Here is a 20,729-nt window from a genome sequence, read left to right as displayed (position 1 = left end):
TGCATCTCCATTGTTCAGCTCTCATGAGTTTAATAACGTAATGCATGTCGCAAACCGGCGTGTCTGCGCGTGTCCGTCAAATAACGTAAAGCAGCGTCATGTCGCAAAACCACATTATGAAGCTTTTTTCTTTGAAGATCACTTTATTATCACTTATATAAACCACATTTATGCAAAGTGACCACGCCAATACATTTCATCATAGCCTACTTTATATATTTGCATGAATAATTGATGAAATTACTGTAGAAACGATAGGTTAGTAGCACCATAGACACTTTCTATCGTCCCTACGATTTTTATCATCATATCGCACAGCACTATCCACTAGATCTTTTAAAAAACGTAATTTCAGTCTGCTGGTTGACCACTGTGTGGTAAACGCTGAGTGTAAACATAGTGTGGCCTGTAACTGCTTATTTGCATAAAAGTGGCAGAGCCCTTAAATGGCTTATTCTGAAAGTGTCTGAAACTGGCAAGAGTAGTGAGATCTGATCAGATCTCTTTATGTGAGACTGATTTTGTGTAAAAAAAAAAAAAAAAAAAATCATAAACATGTTTTATACAGTAAAACCCATAGACTTATTCTATTTTGTTTGAAATAGGTATAATATGTCCCCTTTTAACATACTGTTGGACCAATATTTTTAAATGCGTAGTAACAAATCCCACAGATTAAGGTGCTATATGGAGGTAAATGACAGTCATGTGACACTGCTGCAGGGTGGGGACTGTTGATGACTGTATGTCTGTCTGGCCTGATCTCACACTGAGCTCAGCTTTGAGAGGAAATCACTGTTTATAGAGTGGCACACACACAGGCTGAAGTTTGGTCTCGACAGATCTTATCCCCCTCAGCCTCTCTCGGGCCCACGAGTGCGTCATTCACCGGGCGCAGCCTCGTCCTCCGTCTTCGTGGGTACATGCACACACACTGATTTCCCTTGAAGTGTTAAGCTTTTGTGAGTGAGAGACGGATGAGTCACTGAGAGAGTTTGTGTCTAGAGGAGAATGATAGATTATAGACTGTTATTATTGTTCTGCTCTAATGAATAAGTTAAGTAAAAGAAGAGCATTCCTGATGGTGGACAAATCTATAGTCATGTTTTTTAAAGTACATTCATTACTCTACTACATACTAAAGTCAGTCGTTACATACTAAAGAAATTTCAGTGCCCTCTTATAGATTCTTTAGATTATCCAACAAACTTTTATATCAGACAAAAGACATCTTAATCCCCAGGACTTTGGGTAAATATTCTGTGGACTGATGTGACAAAGGTGGAACGTTTTGTAACTTTTCTCCCAAAAAAAGGACATCATACTAAATGTAAAACATGGTGGTGGTAGTGTGATGGTCTGGGGCTTCTTTGCTGCTGCTTTAGAACCTGCACAACTTTCTCTAATAGATGGAACCAGGATAACTGAATGAGTATATCCAGCCATCTGTGCATGACCTCAAGCTCAGGTGTACTCGGCTTTTGCAGCAGGACAATTATCCAAAACACACAAACAAGTTCACCTCTGGGTGGTTAAAAAAAAATAAAATGAAGGTTTTGGAGTGGTCTAATTAGTCTGATTGAAAACCCTTCAGTGTATCTGAATTAAAACAATTCTGTAAAGAAGAATGGACCAAAATTCCTCCACAGAGATGCGAAAGACTCGTTGCCAGTTATCAGTAAAGTTTGACTGCAGTTGTTGCCGCCAAGGGTGGTACAACCAAGTTATTAGATTTTGGGGAAAACACTTTTTCACACAGGGCTAGATTGGTTTAATAATAATAATAATAATAATACTTTATTTTTATATAGCGCATTTCTAAAACCCAAAGACACTTACAGTCATCATTAGTGGAAACAAATAGAAAAATTACACAACAAATGGTGACAAACAATCAACCTAGTATGAGAACAGGACAGCAGGGATAAATGATATAGCACATTAAACAGAGGGAAGGCCATAGGCAAGAGAAAAGAGGTGAGTCTTGAGAGTCGAAAGAGAGGCGGATTGTTTGATTAGTCTGGATTGGATAATCTGTTCCTTTAATAAATAAAAGTATAATTTAAAATGTTATATTTACTCAGGTTATCTTTGTTTGATATTAAAGTTTGTTTGATAATTCAAAAAAAATATCAGTATGACTAAAAAGCAAAAAAAAGGGGTCAAATAAATTTTATACAACTGATATGTATATATATATATATATATATATATATATATATATATATATATATATATATATATATATATATATATACATATATATATATATATATATATATATATATATATATATATATATATATATATATACATATCAGTTGTATAAAATTAATTATATATTTATAAATAATATATATTTATATTTATTATATATATATATATATATATATATATATATATATATATATATATATATATATATATATATATATATATTTTTATATATAGCTCTGGGAAAAAAAGTTTCTTTGATTTTACCAAATTGAAAACATCTGGAAATCAAGAGGACAATGGATGATCACAAGCCATCAAACCAAACTGAACCGCTTAATTTTTGCACCAGGAGTGACATATTTATCCAAAACTTTAAAAAGTTAGGCATAACTTTCCTGGATTTAGACTGTCACTAACTTCATCTCCCTGTAGACACACCAGAAGTATGTCTCAACCCGTCTCCCAAAGCACACCCAGATCCTTATTTTTTTAGGGCAGGCAGAGATCAGTGTGGTTAGACTTGGGGCTTAATTTAGTCTGTAAACATAAAAATAACAAAAAAAAACATTTAGGGCAGACTACAAAGCAGCTTGCCTGTGCCGACCAACATTACGTTAGGAGGGATAAGGGAGGAGAGCACCATGTACCCACACAGAGAGAGCAAGGACGACTGTGCTCTCTCGGACTTCGGCTGCTGATGGCAAGAGTTCTTTCTTTCATTAAAGCTTTTTATCTTTATCCAAATAAAACATATATAAAAAGTGTTGCACTATATAAATCTAGTAGATATAATAGTTAGAATTAGTAGTACTCAGTGTTGGTGGATATTTTACAATCTGGCACTGGTATCCTGAGAAAAAAAAAAAAGAATTATCTCTGCATCCCTAAGCATCACCTCAAACATGCCTTGACTAAATCTGGGATTTAAGATTATAGATGAAAATTATTTTAAATGTACTCTAGAAATACATTTTACTGCATGTGAAAAAGGACGTTCTGTACATTCAGACAGAAAACATGTAAATTCAATTTAAACGGCGTGATTCTATTGGAGCACAGTGTGCTGTTACTGGTGTATCTGTTGCTTTAACACCAGGGTGTTCTCATTATTCTGAACTATGTTCTTCCCTCCTGTTTAGCCTACTTGTCAGTGAGACGTTGTTGCCTCACACCGTCTGGGCTGTGTGTGAGCAGACCAGCGTGGTGTGTGTGTGTGTGTGTGTGTGTGTGTGTGTCTGTGTGTGTGTGTGTGTGTGTGTGTGTGTGTGTGTGTGTGTGTGTGTGTGTGTGTGTGTGTGTGTGTGTGTGTGTGTGTGTCTGTGTCTGTGTTTGTGTGTCTGTGAGACTGTGTGTGTGTGTGAGCAGACCGGCGTTGCGTGTGTGTATGTTTGTGTGTGTGTGTGTGTGTCTGAGTGTGTGAGAGAGCTGCAAAGTGAGTTGATGTGCTAAGTAGGATGTTTAGTAGGATGAAAGTGTGTGTGTATGTGTGTGTTTGTGTGTATGTGTGTGTGTGTGTGTGTGTGTTTGCGGGTGTGTGGTCTGGACTTTTTTTTATTACAGGGAATTACCTTGTTTCAGGGCCATTGATGTAGGGTTTGATAGAATCAGGGTGGGCACTGAATATCTTTTAAAAATTGGTTCAATATATATATATATATATATATATATATATATATATATATATATATATATATATATATATATATACACACTGTGAATTTTGTAATAGTTATATATTACAGGTATAATGTTTTGAGTGTATATACACATTCATTACATTACATTATATTACATTTGGCAGACGCTTTTGTCCAAAGCGACTTACAATAGTCAAGTACAAAAGTAATAGAAGTTAAAGGTAAAAACATCTTTAGACAGGGCTTAAAGAAGGTCAAAGGGGAATAGTGGGATAGAGGAGTGAAGGAAGGGAAGAAGGAGATGAGGTTAGAAGTAGTTAGTTTGTTAGAGGTGTTAGAAGAGTAAGTGCTCTTTGAAGAGCTCTGAATTTATTAAAGATAGTGAGAGATTCTCCTGATCTGGTAGTAGAAGGTAGTTAGTTAGAGGTGTTAAGAGAGTAGGTGCTCTTTGAAGAGCTCCGTCTTCAGGAGTTTATTAAAGATAGCGAGAGATTCTCCTGATCTGGTAGTGGAAGGTAGTTTGTTCCACCATTGGGGAACTCTGTATGAGAACAGTCTGGATTGCTTTGTGTGAATGTTTGGCAAATCAGAACTTCCCAGACCCTGCATTGATCATAAATATATTTAGACATGCTAAATTAGACATGCTAACAGTAAAGGACAAAAAATGGATCATAAAAACGTATGCCACTAAAAATGTTTTATGGGGTGGTCTGAACAAATACTGCCTGAAAGGTTTAAAATATTATGTGGAACAATAGTTCATTAAAAACTATTTAATTTATGATTTGTTTTTACTTTTTTACATCAAATAATTAAAAGTATCTATGTAACTTTTTAGATGGGTACTTTTACTTGAGTAGAATTTTAGCAAAGTAAAGGTACTTTTACTTAATTACAATTTTTCAGTACTTTTTCCACCTCTGGTTAAAACTGATTATTAATGATTTTTAAGGCATTTACAACCTAATTAGTAACCATGAATAAACTGTAAATAAATTGTAAACCATTTATAGACCCTTTATTAAGGAAGTCTTATTTTTAAGTGGTACCGATATATCAAGTATCACAAAATCACAATATCGTGATAACATCATTATCATGAGATCCTGCCCCCTTAGCCCCCTGATTCCCACCACTAATCATGGTGTTATACTTTTTTCATTATCGCCCACCTGCAGTGCAGGCGTCTTAATGTGGTGAAGTTGTGGTGGAGACTGAGCACGCTCAGTTTAAACAGCCGTCTGTCTCTGTCTTTGTTGTCGTATCAGTTGAAGAAGTGCTGCGGTGTTCCACAGGCCTCTGGAGGAGAGCGCAGGTAGATCTAACGGAACCTGAGAAAACAAACGTGTGTGTGTGTGTGTGTGTGTGTGTGTTTGTATTGCCTGCCTGTAAATGGTTTTACCTCTGCAGTTTTATTAAAGTTTGTGTGTGCATGGAGGTGTGTGTATTATGGCAGTTAGTGAGACTGTGTGTGTATTTGATGGAAGCTTGGTGTTTGTAGCTGTGGATCCCCAGTGGGAAGGTTAAATATAGCCTGAATTAGCCGAGCTCTGCAGGAACTGCACCTTCACTTCCAATTAGAGCATCTCTCTCTTTAAGGAGGCTTTAAGCCTTATAAATTAAGCATCATGGTTTTGGAGGGAAATGACTTTCACATTAAGCTGCGTCAGTCTGCGGGTTTGCATCACTGGTGCAGTGGGATTACAGATGGGAGATGTGGATCTGTTTTTAGGAGAATGTTTCAGATACACAGGTTTATTCTTGTAAATAGAGATGGGATCAGATGTGCTGTTGCACCAACAATACATGCAGGATGTGGAAGTGTTTCTTTATAAATCAGAAAACACATGTTCTGTGTATCTTCTATATTTACAGCATTTGACTGATGCTCTGATCCATTCAAATCTTGTTCAGCAGGTACACTCTTAAATAGGGTTGGGCGGTATGAAGGTATTTCGGTATACCACGGTATTTAAATATGGTGACGGTATTGTAAAATAGTGACGGTATATTAACCACGTGACTTGCCAAACTTTGAAAAACGGGACATTTAAGACATCCTGAGCGTCCACAATGAAAGAGCAGTAGGAGGGGTCTCTCTGTCTGTCGGTCTGACAGAACATAACCTGGAATCGGATTCATCCGCTCTGAAAGGAGACCGCATCACACCCGCCCAGTTTAAAATGATTCTTCCACATGCTCGATGCAATGACCCATTCCCACCAAAGAGGGCCCTAAAGCACAAAACTTACAGATATCAGCTTTAAGAGTTTAAAGAATTTTTGCAGTGCAAATGTCATTCGGAAGGAGTATAAAGGTTACAAGGAACAATAAATTATTTAAAAATGTAGAAATGTTGTTTCCACATGATTAGTGAGTAGACATAGTGCAGGGTTTAGGGAGGTATTTGGGATGGGTCTGTAGATGCTAGTGTTTTAATTGCACTGTGTGAGAAGCAGTGCTAAAGGAACCACATGCATTATAACAAGCGGAAGAACTATTCATTAAATAAAATTCTACGAACTATGAACACTACGTTTAAAGCTTTTAAAAATATTTTTTATGTTAACCCCTGCAATTCCCAGCTAAGAAATACCCTAAGGCTCATTAATTAATAATTAAGAGTACAATGCAGATGATTTTTACTATTGTTTAAATATTTGATTCTATGAGAAACATTACAGAAACTACTGTTCTGGGATCTGTGATCGTTATTTTGTTGTCATGGTTTCAGGCGTGGTCCGGACTGGTGCTGCTGTTATTGGAGGGATTTCTCCCTTCAAACGGGACACGTGGCCAAAACGCTTCTTTAAAGTTGTTAGATAATCCTAAAGCTGAAACCTGTGTTTATAGGATCAAAATAATGATGAGTCTCTGCTCACCTAAGCGCTAATCCGCACATCCCATAATACTGCCAGTTCTTCAGTCAGTGGATTCATCTCTAAACTCTCTCAGTTCAGGATTATCTCTCTCTTTCTGGGTAGCTATGATGGCTAATCCCATAATGTGTGTGTGTGTGTGTGTGTGTGTTTTAATGTTGTTATTAATCCATTTGGACCTGAGTGGACAGGTGTGCTGGTCTCCATGGGCACCGCTGCCCTGGGTGCTTGGTTGCTAGGCGACGGTTGATTTGCAGGTTCGAGGGGTTGATGTTTTCAGCGGGGCTTCGTTCAGGACGTTGACGGGAATCTGATTAAAACGCCCCCCGTCTGTGTGGTCAGATGGTCAGTCAGGTTTATTTCTCGGGCTGATTAGTTCAGGTGTGCTGGTGTGAAAATTAGAGGCAGAATTATAAAGCAGTTCTACTTGGATTTGATTGGCCACCAAGCGATGCAGGATCCTATGGTGATCAGGGGTCTCTGATATGCAGCTTAATGTTTTCAAAGGTACCTTAATGTTTTGTGATTTAAGGGAAAAAAACCTGTTTAATCTGTTAAAATGTATTTTAAAATATATATATTAATTGCATGCCAGAGAACAAAGATATAAAAATGTTGAATTAAATATTCTATAAATGTATGTTGTACCAGAACATCAAATTTATAATAATATAATTTTATTTCAAATTTTTTCCCATTTTCTGCCCAATTTACATGGCCAATTACTTAACCCACTCATTAGAATTCCCCCTATCACTAGTAATGCCCCAACACACCAGGAGGGCGAAGACTAATACATGCCTCCTCCGATACATGTGAAGTCAGCCACCGCTTCTTTTCAAGCTGCTGCTGATGCAGCATTACCGAGCAGCCAGCGCTCTGTTCCCATACATCAGCTCACAGACGCCCTGTGCTGCAGATATCACCGTAGGAATTATGTGGGAGGAGAGAGTGCCATCTACCCACCCAGAGGGAGCAGGTCCCATTTTGCTCCCTCTGAGCGCCGGCAGCTTGATGGCAAAGCTGCATGAGCTGGGGTTCGAACCTGCGACCTCCCGCTCATAGTGGCAGCGCTTTAGACCGCTGGACCACTCTGCACACAGAACATCAAATTTATACTTATGTTCAAAACAAAAGGATGCGGAGTATAAAGGTTACCAAGACCAATAAAGAATTTAGGATGTACTTACATTAAGCATGGTTTGGTTAAATGATGCTGGAGCATGTTTCTTCCCCCTCCCCACTCCCACACTGGCCTGCACTCACACTGCGTTTAAACAATCTGTGCCCGAGCACGCGTACGTCATTACTCACTGCTTAGTAGGCTTGATTGCCGGTGTTGTGCCGAATTCAGCACCCCCGCTACGCAAAGCACCCTCTCTTGTGAGTGCGTACGTATCGTCTTTTTGTTAAAAGTGGAGATAACCTGCTTTAACTGCTTTAAAGAAATACACGCCAAAAGTCACAGTAATCTCAGTCACTGTTACATACATAGCGACAAAGTAAATATGGTCTTTGCTGGGGAGCAGCATTTTAATGTATTTTAATGTATTTATTTATAATCTTGTTGTATTATTCATGTTTTCTGCTTGAATGACTCTCTTTAACTGAGCTCTTTCAGACATGCTGTTGGACCTGAGTGATCTACTGCAGGTGAGCTGCAATTTAATATTTTTTAAGCTGTACATTATATCTTTTAAGAACATAATTTAAAGAAGATATCCAGTGTGAAATGGACTTTGGGTGTAGTGAAACAGGATAATAAGTATGAATAGCCCACCTGTTCATACTTCATTTACCCTCACTAGGGGTGTGCCATATCATATCGTACGCGATAATATCGCCAACATTTTTGAATATCGTGAACGAAATTATACCCTGAAATATTGTGCCATATCACCCACCACTAATTATTACATCAGGGTACTACATTTTTACTGTTTTAGCAAAAGAAAAATTCACACTGTTCTCATTTCCCATTATATATCTACTAGAGACAGATTATATTTGTCCAGTATCATTTATTGTACTTAAATCCTCGATACATGGAGATATTTTAAGTGCAGTATTATTATTAGTATCATGAGATTCTGGATCATTAACTTCAATTTCAAATCTGATAATTTTTTTTTTTTTTTAATACCTTAGTTAGGGGTGTGCCATATCATATCGTACACAATGATAAAATTTCATTTTTCATATTTTCATTTTGTTGCAGTAGTGTATTCTTTAAATATTTTTTTTGTCATATCGCCAAGAATATTGTTGTCGTGAAAATACCATGAAATATCGTGATATTATTTTAGGGCCATATCACCCACCCCTAACCCTCACCATTCCAAAATACAGGGCTTTTACCTGATGCTCCCTACAGACTTACAATGCTACTGATGGGGGCAAACTACATGTGCTTAGTGCCTCGTTTAAAATGTCAGGGCCCTTGGAATTCTACTAATGAAGTGTGGAGCTAGTTTGAGCTTGTTCATGGTGTAAAAAAAATAGAGATTTCTTTGCATGGGTAATAGTATGCCCCTGTTGCTAGCATTGAAAGCCTGTTAGAAGAATCAGCTTTATCTATTTCTATTTTTATTATTCTTTTATTTTTTTATGTACAGCACTTTGTCCTTTCTTTGAATGTGTTAAAGTGCTATATAAATAAAGTTGGATTGGATTGGATTGGAGCTAAAAGTGCTGTCTTTTAGAATGCTGGGGGTGAATGGAGGGGGGCTATTCAACAATTTTTTTTTGTACTTGTCATCATGTTTCACTGCACCCCAATTTAATCTTACACCGGATTTCTTCTTTAATCATTTGTGTTTAGAGTTGTGATGCTAATCTTGTATCAAAATACATTTTTGGCCTTTTGTTTGGTATGTTTTTTTTTTCCTTATATTTATATCCAATAATTTTGGTTGCCAAACATTCTGTGTATTCCTTATATAACGTGTATGCCACACTGTTGGAAACGGTGGAAACACGGAAAAAGGCAACCATCAGGTACCAATCACAATTTGTATTTAAAGGAACAGTACAGCACAAATTATAGGTACAGTTTAGGGTTGATCTTATGTTATCTTAATGCATGCAGGGTCTCAAAAGGACTTTTTTTTGCACAGTTTTGGTTGAATGTGATGAATTAAATATACAATTTCACAGCAATTACCCTGTATAGTAGTCCCAGCAAACTTATACTAATTAAAATGTTATAATCCCTAAAATACCTCACCACAGGGGTTTAAATTCTGAACATCCCCACTTTTTCTACTGCCTGTGAGTTTCCATGTCTGTGTGGGTGCAGACAGTGAGATAAGAAGGATAAATATAGTCTTCATTTTTTAATCCGAGTGATTCCACAGGACATTGATATTGGCCTCAGGCTAAGTGTGTATGAGCATGGGTGTGTGTTGTGCTCTCAGACTCAGACTCCCTCACAGCTTGAGTGTGTTATGTATTTTTACCCTCCCAGCTGTCGAGTTAAATGCCTTCTCAGGCGGCACACACAGACACACACTTATACACACAGACACACATAGACACACATAGATGGATGGTCTGAGAAAGCGCTAAACTGAACCCATAAATTCCTTCAGTCTCTCTCAGGCAGCAGCTTTTTCAGACCTGTGTATAGAGGTCCCATCATGTTATAGAGGTCACAACCTCCAGATTCTCCTCAAAGAAACTTCTCTTAAATGGCACAGAGCGCAGATGGAGGGGTGTGTGAGAGAGGAAGAGGAGTTTACAGCTTTATTATCCAACTGGCCCGGCAGTGCAGGCTACTGAATTTTGGCCCAGTAAATAGCAGCAAAGTTTGCAAATATTGGCGATGATCAAACTGATATTTCTCCAGATTTGTAACTTAAAGGAGAACTCTGGTGTAAAATGGACTTTTGTTGTAGTAAAACATGATAAAAAGTACTTACCTTTGATGAATAGCACTCCTCCGTTCTCCCACAGCGTTCCCAGATCCAGAAATTTTAACAGTTTGTCCAAACACCCTTCAGACTTCAGATTTGCGTGGACAATAATCGTTTTTTCCACCGTTATCCAGCTTAAAGTAGCTCCACACCTTGCTAAAATCCGGAGAGCCTCAACATTTTAAAAGGAGGCTTTGATAACTTAAAAAGTGCACAATCTTATTAAAAAACACTGTTTACATCCCATAATGCTAGCTTCAGTTCAGAGCGCCGCCATTAATCCTAGCATTGGCTGTTATGCTATGCAGAGTCTGTGTTTAATTCGTTTATGTGTAGAAGTTACAAAATTGGGGCGCAGAGTGGTCCAGCAGGCTAAGCCCTCCCACTATAATCAAGAGATTGCCGGTTCGAATCCCGTTCATGTGCCTTGGCATCAGCTGCCGGAGCCCTGAGAGAGCACAATTGGTCTTGTTCTCTCTCTGGGTGGGTAGATGGCACTCTCTCCCCTCATCACTCCAAAGGGTGATGTCTGCAGCACAAGGCTGCATCTGTGAGCTGATGTATCAGAACTAAGTCGCTGCGCTTTCCTCCGAACACGCTGTGATGCGACTCGGCAATTATGCATCAGCAGCAGTTTGAAAAGTGGCAGTGGCTGACTTCCAATGTGTCGGTGGAGGCATGTGCTAGTCTTCACCCTCCTGGTGTGTTGGGGCATCACTAGTGATAGGGGGAGTCCTAATGAGTAGATTTGGGTAATTGTGTAAATTGGGGAGAAAATGTAAAAAATAGAAAAAAAAAAAAAGTCACTAAATGTACACTAAATTTTTTATTGTTCTCTTTGTGGCTGTAAAATAGCAGCACCATTTTAAAGCAGACCAATAATTTGCTAAACAGAGAAGGCTAAACATGCTAAAATACAGCTATTTGATGCTTATCATGCATAAAAAAAATTTGGCCTTTGTTCGGGATGTATTATTCTTTTGTTTTTTCAATTATTCAGCCGAACACTGAAAATTCTTTTCTTTTTTACGTTGATATCCAAATAATGTTGGTTGCCAAATATTCTGTGTATCCCTAAGTGTAACCACTGTTGATTCTTCATATTTAAATTACATGGAAAGTGGCAATCATTGGGTCCTAGGCACTTATTAGCATTAAAGGCGGATCTTATGTATGATTGATACAGAGTCTAAAAGATAGTAATTTAGTAGTTTAATAGTAATGGATAAATTTAATGAATTAAATATATAATTTTACAGCAATTAACCTGTATAATAATATAATAATAGTCCCAGATATTAAATTATATTAATTATATTGTTATAATCCCTAAAAGACGTCACCACAGGGGTCTCTAATTTTTCACTAACTGTAAATTCCCATGTCTGTGTGGGTGCACATTGTTCTCATGGTGGCTGTAAAAAAGCAGCACCATTTTAAAGCAGACTAACAGACCAATGTGCTAAACTGAGAAAGCTAACCCTGCTAAAACACAGCCTCCACACAGGGGGGTTAGTTATCTGACAAAAAGCAAGCAAAACTATTTACTGTTGATATCGATATCAGCCGCTACAAGTTATTGGTCCATATGGCCATCCCTTAAGTGAAGAATAATAAGCACATATTGTACATCTAGCACTGCTTCTGTTCCTAAGACCTGGTGATTATTCTTATCACAGGCTTTAGGACACTGTGTTATCTTCAGGCTGTTGCTAAATTTGCTCTGAGACTCTGTATTCCCTCCAGTGTTTTCCCTCCCAACCACGTCAGACTTAAAAGGCCTGTATTCTACATTTCCTTCACCGTGATTCTATGTGTGGCAGTGGTGTCTGTGATTATATTTGTGTACTCTCTGCTTTAACACATCCACTTTAACTTTTTAAACACTTAATGAGTTAATTAGTTAATGAGTTAATTAGTGGGGTCAGTAGTGGTATGAGCAGGGAAAACACTAATGCTGTGTCTGAAACTGGAGGTAGCTGACTTGATGCCTCTGCAGGCAGTGTTGTGATGAAAGTGTGTATCTGAATCAGAAGGCATGAATATGTTTTGATATTGTCAAGTTGTTGACTGCTCACTGCTACAGTGGTATGAAAACGTTTGGGAACCCCTGATAATTTTCATAATGTTCCTTTATAAACATTGTTTTTTCAGATCAGCAATTTTTAAATACGATACATTTAAAAGTTACGTACAGGGGTTGGACAATGAAACTGAAACACCTGTCATTTTAGTGTGGGAGGTTTTCAAGGCCTGGTGTTCAATCTTCATTAATTGCACATTATTGCACCAGTAAGAGCAGAGTGTGAAGGTTCAATTAGCAGGGTAAGAGCACAGTTTTGCTGAAAATATTACAATGCACACAACATTATGGGTGACGTACCAAAAGAGTTCAAAAGAGGACAAATTGTTGGTGCACGTCTTACTGGCGCATCTGTGACCAAGACAGCAAGTCTTTGTGATGCATCAAGAGCCACGGTATCCAGGGTAATGTCAGCATACCACCAAGAAGGACAAACATCCAACAGGATTAACTGTGGACGCAAGAGGAAGCTGTCTGAAAGAGATGTTCGGGTGCTTAATTATGTTCTAAGAATTGTTGCACACTTTCTGTAAATCCTATAAATTTAATTTCACTTCTAAAATATCTCTGTGTTTATCTGCTATATGATATATATTTAAATGAAATTGCCGATCAGAACAACCAATTATTTATAAAGGAAAATCATTAAAATGATCAGGGGTTTCTTTTTGATAAAGGAAAAACTGCTTTATGCTGATATGGTGGATATGTAAATGTTTCGGTTTTTAGTGACCTCACAAAAATGCTGAGTACAAAATAGGGCGTTTCTTTAGCTTGTGTAGTTTCCATGTGTTGATAGGAGAGTTTGAGTTAAGAGTTAGGGTGGGTTTTGGCATTCCAATCAGAAGGGTACAGTTCCCATAAAGAACCACAAAGGCTACACAGTGAGGAGAACAGAGGGAGAACAATAGCTTATTGTGTTTTTTTAAGCTAGTCCAAGTCCAGCTATCTTCAGGAAAACTGAGCTCAGCTCTTTTACTGTCTCAATGTTTTTCCCCCTCTCAGTTTCATCCACTCTTACATTTCCTCTCTAGGTGAATGTGTATGTCCTGGGAAGAACCTTCTTGGCACTGGCAAAAGAGCTGTGCATCAATGCTCCAGCCATAGGTAAGCTTTTATATATATATATATATAATATATATAAGGGGGTGATGGTTTCATATACAGTACTGTGTAAAGATTTTAGGCACCTGTGAGAATTGAGGCACCTGAGGATATTTGTTTGTTGTGTTGGAGCTGATCATTTATATAGATTATAACCACTGTGATTATAAACCTACAGAAAGAGTAGTATAATATACCCAGCCAATGAGCCACTTACAGCCAATAAAAAAAAAAATAGTATCTCAGAAAATGTATAATATTATGTAAGACCCGTTGGTACTGTGGGCAGTGTGCCAAGTCCTGCTAGAAAATGAAATCTACATCCCTGTAAGATTTTCCAGGAAAACACTGAGCTGACTTTGGACTTGATATAACACAGTGGATCAACACCAGCAGATGACATGTCTCTCCAAACCGCTACTCACCATCAGTAAATTTTGCATTTCCTTTGAAAATCAAGAGACCAGAGTCTGGAGGAAGAGTGGAGAGACACACAGTCCAAACTGCTTGAGGTCTAGTGTGAAATGTCCACCAATTAGTGATGGTTTGGAGAGACATGTCATCTGCTGGTGTTGATCCACTGTGTTTTATCAAGTCTAAAGTCAGTTTTTACCGTACTTAGGTTTACCTTCATCTGTTCTAATGTAATATTAAGTGGTTACAGTCAAATATACTCTCTTATTTTAGAGATAAATGCTTTTAAATATTGTGCTTAGGTGCCTGAAACTTTGTCAAAGTACTGTAAGTCCAAAGTACAGTGCAGTAAATGCTCTGACAGTCAGCATTTACCAGCACTGATGCACAAGGCAGTTAACCGGCTTGTTAAAGCAGCTTCTGGGCAGCTGAATCATTAGCTGATTGGATTCTGTGTGTGGTGTAATGCTCTTATCTGTGTCTAGAGGGCGCTCTGTCACTGCAGAACAGCTGCAGCTCATTGGATTAAGAAAAAAAAGGTATTAAGACTTGAGCACAAACATTGAGAAAAGCACACCAGTTGAGCTCCATTCGTTTCCATCTCATTTAGCTTTATTGAAGCCAATTAGGGATTTGTAACTGTCATTTTTTTTTTTTTGCCCTTTTCAGTATTCTGTGTGAGTCAGCTTCCAGCTGTCAACTCAAAATTCCAAATGATAAATTAGATGACAAAAAAAAACGACAAATCATGTTAGTAGTAAGAGCTGCCTGTTTCAAGTGCAATACACCCCTACGTCATGGTTCACGTCAATAATTAAAAATAAGAATAAATTAATTTAGTTTTAAAATAACATGGTAATAATTAATTAATAAATACGATTACAGAGCTTTTTTTTTAAAGTGTGAGATGTTTAACAGTCTGGATAAATGAATCCCGCAGTCCTGTTCTGTCCTTTTTTTTCTTTTTAAGATTCCGCTTACAGTTGTTTAGCAGTACTGGTTAGAAGTATATCCAGATATTCCTTCAGAAGCGCATCAGTGTCTGATCTGTCATGCATAGAACACTAGTTCTGGAATCTGTCCGCCCTGCACTCCTGTACCGTTGGTGCTGTCAGACGAACACTGAAATTGGAACGTGACTTTTCCGCACTGCACCTCCGTCATGCCCTCCTGTCCAAAGTAGCTGAGCTCACTGCCGTCCAGCACAGCGCTGACTGTGTAGAAGGCATCTGGTTCCACCTGCACCGGGTGCTCAAACCACACGGAGAAGGTTGAGCTTGAACCGTCGGAGATGAATGTGGTGATCCTCTGAGCCAGCAGAGCTCCTTGCCTTTTCAGCTCAATCCGGACGCCGTACTCTGCCCTACTGCCGCTGGAGCCATAGAGACCAATCCCAGCAAGAAACACTCGCTTGTCGGCTGAGAACTGTACACTGTCGCAGCGGCCCCGGTAGCGCCACTGGTTGCTTCGGTAGGCGGCCGATTGAAAGCGGCGGCATCGCTGTGGGCGGAGCCCAGTCCTCGCCGTCAGTGGAAAGTCCAGTGTTGGTTTTTTGGCTGCTGTGAACCAAAGAAAGATGTCCCTCGTCTCCTCCAGAGTCAGTATCTCGGACTGCGCCGGGCCGTCGGCAAACTCCTCCAGGCTCATCGCCGGAAACCGCAAGAGGTACAGTGCCTTGCCCAGAACTGCACGCTTGTTCTGAGCAGTGGGGTTCAAGCCCCTCCTCCTGCATTCAGACTCCGTCCACTTCAGCACCGCCCGCAGCACCGAAGCCTCCTTAATATTAAGCGTGTCCCGGCGCAGGACGCTCTCCAGCGTGGACGCGTCGATCTGACAGAACCCCTCAGAGCGCAGCGCCACCTCAGCCTGCGCATCGATCACCTCCCAGCACCGCCGGGTCAGCTCAGGCTCGTCAAACAGCTGGCTCTGCCACAGCAGTATGCAGGCGTTTCGGGCCTCCAGGCCTGTCTCCAGAAAGCGAACGCATGCCTCGGCCAAAGGAGACACCAGGTACTTCTTGGCGGCGTACAGAGTGGCAAGAACCGTGTCAGCCTCCAACTCAATCTCATCACTGTAGAGATACCTGGAGGGAGGAGAGGGTGGGTAAAAAAATAAAAAAAAAATAGGTCAGCATATTTTTTTTTTATCTCGCTTGAGTGAAACGTCCTTAATCACTTAAAAAAAAAGGTGGGCGATCTCATTGGTCAGAAGTTTGACAAGTTGGAACAGACAAGAAAGCATGAGTAGTGCTAGTTTTCCAAAATATCCTACTTGTTCTTTGTAATGAAAAAAGTTCAGCTTTAGGTTCTTCAAAGAAAATCTCCCTCTACATTCCCCAAACCAGAAGTCAGCTTTGGGTTCTTCAAGCCCTGATATCAATGATATACTTAGCAAGGTATATTGTGATGACATTTATCAAGATAAAAAAATTGTTAGACTGTATTTTTCTACACTTTACTACATGTAATATTCAATATGGTTTTTGGATTGACTTTAAAATGTGGTGGCTGTAATATACCTTACATTTCCATTTTGAGATTGTAAGTGTCTATAGCATTCATTTAAGTACAATATTTGAAACAATAGCAAAACAAGAAACTGATCAACCTAATGTTATTTGCAAGAACACACAAATCGCAATACAATTCACTGCATTCCTAATAAAAGTGTTTGCGTTGGATATAAGAAACAAGAATGCAAAAGGCATATCTAAAGCATCAGACATGTACAACAGACTGACTCCCTAAGAGACTTGCTTATGGAGATTTGCTTGTGTACATTGCATAACTAAAAGCAGCAACCCAGACCCTTAGAATTCTGATTTTACGTACTACATAAGTGTTTTTACACCAATTTTTGGGGGTTAATCTAGTTAAGACATGTGTATATGTATCTATGTACCCCAAATACAGCTCTGCAAAAAAATAAGAGACCACTTCAGTTTCTGAATCAGTTTCTCTGATTTTGCTATTCATTGGTATTTGTTTGAGTAAAATGAACTTTGTTTTTTCCCTGTAAAATAAAAATATTGTCATTTAGAGAATGTATTTGCAGAAAATGAGAAATGGCTGTGATAACGAAAAAAGATGCAGAGCTTTCAGACCTCAAATAATGCAAAGAAAACAAGATCATATTCATTCACAAGATTTCAGAAATCAATATTTGGTGGGATAACCCTAGTTTTTAATCCTCCACCAGTCTTACACACTGCTTTTGCAGGATTTTATGCCACTTCTGGTGCAAAAATCCAAGCAGATTAGTTTGGTTTGATGGCTTTTGATCATTCATCTTCATGTTGATTATATTCCAGAGGTTTTCAATTTGGTAAAATCAAAGAAACTCATAATTTTTAAGTGCTCTCTTATTTTTTTCCAGAGTTATGTATTAGGATTTAAGAGTAAAACTGCTGTTTCAGATTTAACAGACACAGACAATGCTGAATGGGCTCGTTCGTATGAAAATAACACAAACCGGATCTAACTGAGCATTTAACGGCAGAATCCAGACAGTGAAACTTTTGTTTCGGCTGATTGCTGTCTATTTTAGGCAGAGTCACAGATCATTCACATCCAATAAACTCTCCATCTGAGCAGTGAAATAAGAGGGCAGCTCCTCAGACACATCGGCAGCAGCCCTGTTATTTTTGCCCACTAGTCATTAGGGAGTCTTACTTGAGAAGGATTAAGAAAGCAGTGGGCTCCACATCTGGGATGTGGATTTCGGTGTCTCCTTCAGCGAGGTCCCCATAAAACATGGCACAGAAAACAGAGCTCCCCACAGCCAGCACGTACTGAAAGAGAGAGAGAGAGCAGGAAAATTAATGAGTGGATAAAGTCAGCTACCGCACTCCTGAGGGACTGGGTCAGAGGGGGAAAGGGAACTGACCTTATGAGCTGGGACCCTCTCTGAAGATCCTGGAGGACCAACAATAAAATGAACATCCGCCATGTGCTCATTATTGAACATCTGAGCATTCCTGGAGGAAAAAAAGAAGCGTGAAATTAGCTATATTGGCTTATTTGGTGAGGTCACACACAGGAATAGGGGGCATCATGGAGTTAATTATCTTGCTTATCTCATTGTTTATTGGATATTTTAGTTATGGGAGACAAAAACATGGCTATGTTATCTTGAATATGAACCTGTTATAAAGTTAAACCATGAAATTGGCTATTTGTATTATATTGTTACCCACTGTAGAGCATGTAGTGAACAAGATTACAGACTAAATTTGCTCTTAACAAAAATAAATGCATTTCAATTCTGTTTGACTGTGATTTAAATGTAAAGAATTACGTAATGAATCCTGGTATTGTCATCTTGAAATATGCCTGTGCCATTGTCATTTAGAGCATTTATTTGCAGAAAATGAGAAATGGCTGAAATAACAAAAAAAGATGCAGAGCTTTCAGACCTCAAATAATGCAGCGAAAACAAGTTTATAATCATAAAGTTTTAAGGGTTCAGAAATTAATATTTGGCGGAATAACCCTTGTTTTGAATCACAGTTTTCATGCATCTTGGCGTGTTCTCCTTCACCAGTCTTACACACTGCTTTTGGATAACTTTATGCCTTTACTCCTGGTGCAAAAATTCAAGCAGTTCAGCTTGGTTTGATGGCTTTTTATCATTCATCTTCCTCTTGATTATATTCCAGAGGTTTTCAATTTGGTAAAATCAAAGAAACTCATTATTTTTAAGTGCTCTCTTATATTTTTTCCAGAGCTGTATACTAAAATTTATTTAGTTATCGGATTAGTTTCCTTATAAACCTCTGACTGAAAAGCTTATTGTTGGGTTATCTAACCTTGGTTAGCTAAGATTAAAGCAAATATAGAATACGTTCATTAGTTAACCTAGCTACGTACATTTTACCAATTAAAAACTAGTAACGTTAATAATTTTATGTTTAATTTGTAATGATATAAAGTAAACCACTTATAATCACAACATAAGTAACTTATAAATATTTCCTATTTGAATGTGTTAGCTGTAAATGCGAAGAATCATCCTGAACTGTAGATTATAACTAGGTTAGTTGGGAAACCCGGATTAAAAAGCTGTTTAATGTGAGGTAATGATGTTAAATATGTGTAATAATCACCTCTCGCGCAGTGTGGGCTGTCCGGGGCTGCTGTTATCACAGTTGTTGTTCGCGCTGTTGTTGTTAATGTTGTTGTTGTTTGTGTTGTTTATGCTGTTGTTGTGGTCGTGCTGTTGCTGGGGACCGGCGGTCTCCTGGTTCTCGGTAGCCGCCTCGCCGCGCTTCTTCTCGGCTCCGCGGGGTTGCGCGGCGCCGCCGGCCGTCTGCAGCTCCATCCTGCCGCTCTTAGCGGTGCGGCTGCAGGCGGGGTGGCGGGGCTTCTTTAACGAATCCGGCAGTAAGAGCAGAAAAGCGAGACACTTCATGATCCGGCCATGATGGAGAGACCTGCATAGTGCTGCAGAGGGCATCAGAACTTCCACTGAAATTGAATGAATTGAAATTAACTATCTACTGTAATGTATCGTAATTCCACTTTATCTACTGCTGATTCCCCCAAACAGAAAAACTTCCGTCCACTTAAGTCATCGCATTCTTTCCCCAAACCAAACAGCTTCACGCTAAACCGGAGCGGATCTTCGCTCCTGTTTTCCGCCGTTCCTCCGCATCTCAACACGCTCTTCGTTTTTGAGCTCGCGCTGCGGTTTGTAGACGCTCCCTCGCCGCGATTTCTATGCACGCGGCGCTGACGGCTTGTGAATTCGCTGCGCTCCAACTTCTTGGTTTTGTGTACTGTGGCTCCAGCTCGGCCACGCCTCCAGCGCCCAGCGACCAATCAGCGCGTGTGTGCAGTGAGTATTGTTGATTAACGCAGTGGTGAGAAGCCCTGCTGCTGGAGGATTCATTCAGTTGAGCTTTTGCAGCAGGTTTAGTGTCAGAACTGTGCTGCACAAGTGATTGCATAATGTAAAAACTGCTATATGGAAAATGATATAGCGTTACATACTCTGTGTGTGTGTGATGAAGATGCAGATACATACGATGCTATTGTCTCTAGGACTTTCAAGATAAATTGCATTATCGACTTATCGGACGATAAATGGACATGACCTCAATAGTGTTTGATAATCGTGATATCATCTATTGTGTTTATTTATCTGCCATGTGCTCACTATGGAACATCTTAGCGTTCCTGGAGTAAAAAAGAAGCTTGAAAGGCCACACAAGAATAGGGGATTATCCAGTTAATTATCTTGCTATTCAGGAGAAGAAATATGTAATTTTTGGATGCATGGGAGTCCCTGTGGATATAGCAAACTTGAATTTAGATTTTGACTTTTGATAAGCTGATGCTGTGAGTCGGGTGTTTTAGAGCAAGAAAGGTAGGAGGAGGAGTAGGTCTCCAGGACCAGAGATAAAAAACACTGCTTCGTTATGATTAATCTAATAGAAGTGATCTAACTGACAACAAATAATAATAAAAAAAGCGTTACG

General features: G+C 39.0%; 2 protein-coding genes across 2 annotated transcripts in view; one reads left to right on the top strand and one right to left on the bottom strand.

Moving 5' to 3' along the window:
• brf1a (BRF1 RNA polymerase III transcription initiation factor subunit a) overlaps positions 1-20,729 on the top strand; it is a 98,688-nt gene that overhangs the window by 13,740 nt on the left and 64,219 nt on the right. The window contains exons 5-6 of the mRNA XM_022685091.2: positions 8,358-8,389; positions 13,768-13,840. Coding sequence (XP_022540812.2) covers positions 8,358-8,389; positions 13,768-13,840 — 105 coding nt within the window. The remainder of the gene's footprint in view (positions 1-8,357; positions 8,390-13,767; positions 13,841-20,729) is intronic.
• Positions 15,003-20,003, bottom strand: btbd6a (BTB (POZ) domain containing 6a). The gene is made up of 4 exons (XM_007247502.4): positions 19,356-20,003; positions 18,137-18,227; positions 17,923-18,041; positions 15,003-16,334 (listed from the first exon to the last, which is right to left on the bottom strand). The coding sequence occupies exons 1-4, from the start codon at positions 19,703-19,705 to the stop codon at positions 15,302-15,304; spliced, it is 1,593 nt and encodes a 530-aa protein (XP_007247564.1). The 5' UTR covers positions 19,706-20,003; the 3' UTR covers positions 15,003-15,301.

This window comes from Astyanax mexicanus, chromosome 7 (genome assembly GCF_023375975.1).
Source record: "Astyanax mexicanus isolate ESR-SI-001 chromosome 7, AstMex3_surface, whole genome shotgun sequence".
NCBI classification, from domain to species: domain Eukaryota; kingdom Metazoa; phylum Chordata; class Actinopteri; order Characiformes; family Acestrorhamphidae; genus Astyanax; species Astyanax mexicanus.
This window is presented reverse-complemented; position numbering and strand designations above follow the sequence as displayed.